Below are 2,206 nucleotides of genomic sequence, written 5' to 3' on the forward strand. Positions count from 1 at the left end.
GTGTCCACTCCCCTCTACACTCACCTGTTCGAGCGCCGTCGCTTCAGCAGGGCCCGGGCAGGGGGCACCGACCGGTCGCAGAAGCGGAAAATGGTGCCGAGAATCCTAACCAGCCATTTGTACATACCAAGCCGAAGCAGCAGCGGCGGCCGACACACCCCGAGACGCAAACCCCAGAGCTGTCGCCGCCGCTGCCGCCTTCGCCGCCTCAGCCACCACAGCCAAGGCTCAGTCGCCGACTGGTGACGCGAGCGGCAGGCCCACACATACAACGTCCCCAGGGCTACGGGAGGACCCCGCCTGCCTCCGCGCTCAACGTCACCTCCTCCCTCCCGACCGGAAGGCATCTTCGCCCTCGATCTGCGCACGCGCACCCTAAGGGCTGGCCCCGGCCCAATCAGGGGTGAGAGCGAAAGGGATGTGGGTGGGGCTCTTCCCTTCGGCGGAGCCAATCCTGAGGCGGCCCGCGGGACAAGGCCCACAGGCTGCACGTGAGGCTTCTACACCAGGGAGGGGGCGCTCCGAGGGCCTGAACTACAGGAGGCGCTCAGTACGTGCTTGAGTGCCCAAGAGAAAGGTAGGTCAGATGAATTAACAAGTGTTTGCCGTGGAAGGAGCCCTTCATTTTGCTTCTACCTTGTACTTGACAGGCACTGTCACCTTCGTTTCTCCCAGCAACCACAGGCAATGGAGAATCTTGTGCCCCCCCCCTTTTTTTTTAATAAATAAGGAAATCGAGACACAGAGCGATTAAGTAATGTGCCTAAGGTTATAAAGCGAGCTGGAAGTTGAACCCGGGTCTGAGAACCAGCACCAATCCTCCACCCTAGAAGTCTTCTGGGAGAGACGAGATTACAAGTTACAAGACAATTGGCTCTATTCATCATTTGTTCAATAAATAATATTCTGAAATTCGGCCGCAAGCCACTCCCCTAGAGCTTCAGAACCACTAGCTACCCACCTTTGGCTACCGCCACTCTGGCTTGGGGGCAGGGGCAGTTCCTGTACACAGCTAACACTAGGCTGTCACTGAAAGTTTGAGAATACAGTATTAGCAGAATTACAGCGCCTAGAACAGCGGTTCTCAACCTGTGGGTCGCGACCCCTTTGGGGGTCTAACGACCCTTTCACAGAGGTCGCCAAAGACTATCGGAAAACATATATAATTACATATTGTTTTTGTGATTAAGCACTATGCTTTAATTATGTTCAATTTGTAACAATGAAAATACATCCTGCATATCAGATATTTACATTACGATTCACAACAGTAGCAAAATTACAGTTATGAAGTAGCAATGAAAATAATTTTATGGTTGGGGGTCGCCACAACATGAGGAACTGTATTAAAGGGTCGTGGCACTAGAAAGGTTGAGAACCACTGGCCTAGAAGATTTAGAAGTGACTATTGCAAGCACAGCATCTACAGCCCATTGCCTCCCCAAAGGACTCTCCTTCCCCCAAGGTCATCTCTCCACTCTTCTCAACATCTCTTACAAGCCACCAACAGAGAAGAATTTCCCTCCCACCTGCAACCCAACCCATTTCATAATTTAAGACTAATGCTGGCTTTTTTTTTTTTTGCAGAGCAGTTTAGCAGTGTCCCAGCTGTCCATTCCACTTTAAGAGTTGGTCTTTGCTTTTGCCAAACTAAGAACACCATGCACGTATGAGAAGAGATTCCTCAAAACAAAAGATCAGTCTTCATTCAAAAAATAAATCAGAACCCTGATCAGACGGCTCAATTGGTTGGCGTGTCGCCTGTACACCAAAAGGTTGTGGGTTTGATTCCTGGTCAGGACACATACTAGGTTGCCGGTTTGATCCCTGGTTGGGTGCGTACAGGAGGCAACTGAAAGATTAACATTGTGGTACTCTGGCAGGCTAAATAGCCATCTCAGGCAGTGATTAAAGAAAACTGGATTTATTTAAGGAAAATGGGATGGAAGGTGGGGATATCCAACAGGAAGGGCTACACAGAGAAAAAGGGGCCTTGGAGCAGGTGCAGGGGGTTAGCCCAGGATGAGCAGCCACTATCCATTGCTTCCCTGGTTGCAAGTCTCATGGGGTCCCTTGGCTTAGAGGTTAGGGGATATGTTCCTGGGGGGTGGGGTGGGGGAATGGCACAGGAGGGAGAGCATGCACTGGATCCTTTGTCCTGAGTGCATTCATCTCTTTCTTGCAGGTGGAAATCTTAGGGAAGTTC

At 51.0% G+C, this 2,206-nt stretch overlaps 1 protein-coding gene and 1 long non-coding RNA gene across 2 annotated transcripts in view; one reads left to right on the plus strand and one right to left on the minus strand.

Moving 5' to 3' along the window:
• SENP2 (SUMO1/sentrin/SMT3 specific peptidase 2) overlaps positions 1-321 on the minus strand; it is a 33,836-nt gene extending 33,515 nt beyond the window's left edge. The window contains exon 1 of the mRNA XM_005858432.2: positions 25-321. Coding sequence (XP_005858494.1) covers positions 25-125 — 101 coding nt within the window. The 5' untranslated portion in view covers positions 126-321. The remainder of the gene's footprint in view (positions 1-24) is intronic.
• An 88-nt stretch (positions 322-409) lies between these two features.
• On the plus strand, positions 410-1,732 carry LOC106724181. Its single transcript, XR_001359928.1, has 2 exons — positions 410-577; positions 1,588-1,732. It is a non-coding gene; the product is annotated as an uncharacterized LOC106724181 (long non-coding RNA).
• The last annotated feature ends 474 nt before the right edge of the window (positions 1,733-2,206 follow it).

This window comes from Myotis brandtii, unplaced genomic scaffold (genome assembly GCF_000412655.1).
Source record: "Myotis brandtii unplaced genomic scaffold, ASM41265v1 scaffold118, whole genome shotgun sequence".
Lineage (NCBI taxonomy): Eukaryota > Metazoa > Chordata > Mammalia > Chiroptera > Vespertilionidae > Myotis > Myotis brandtii.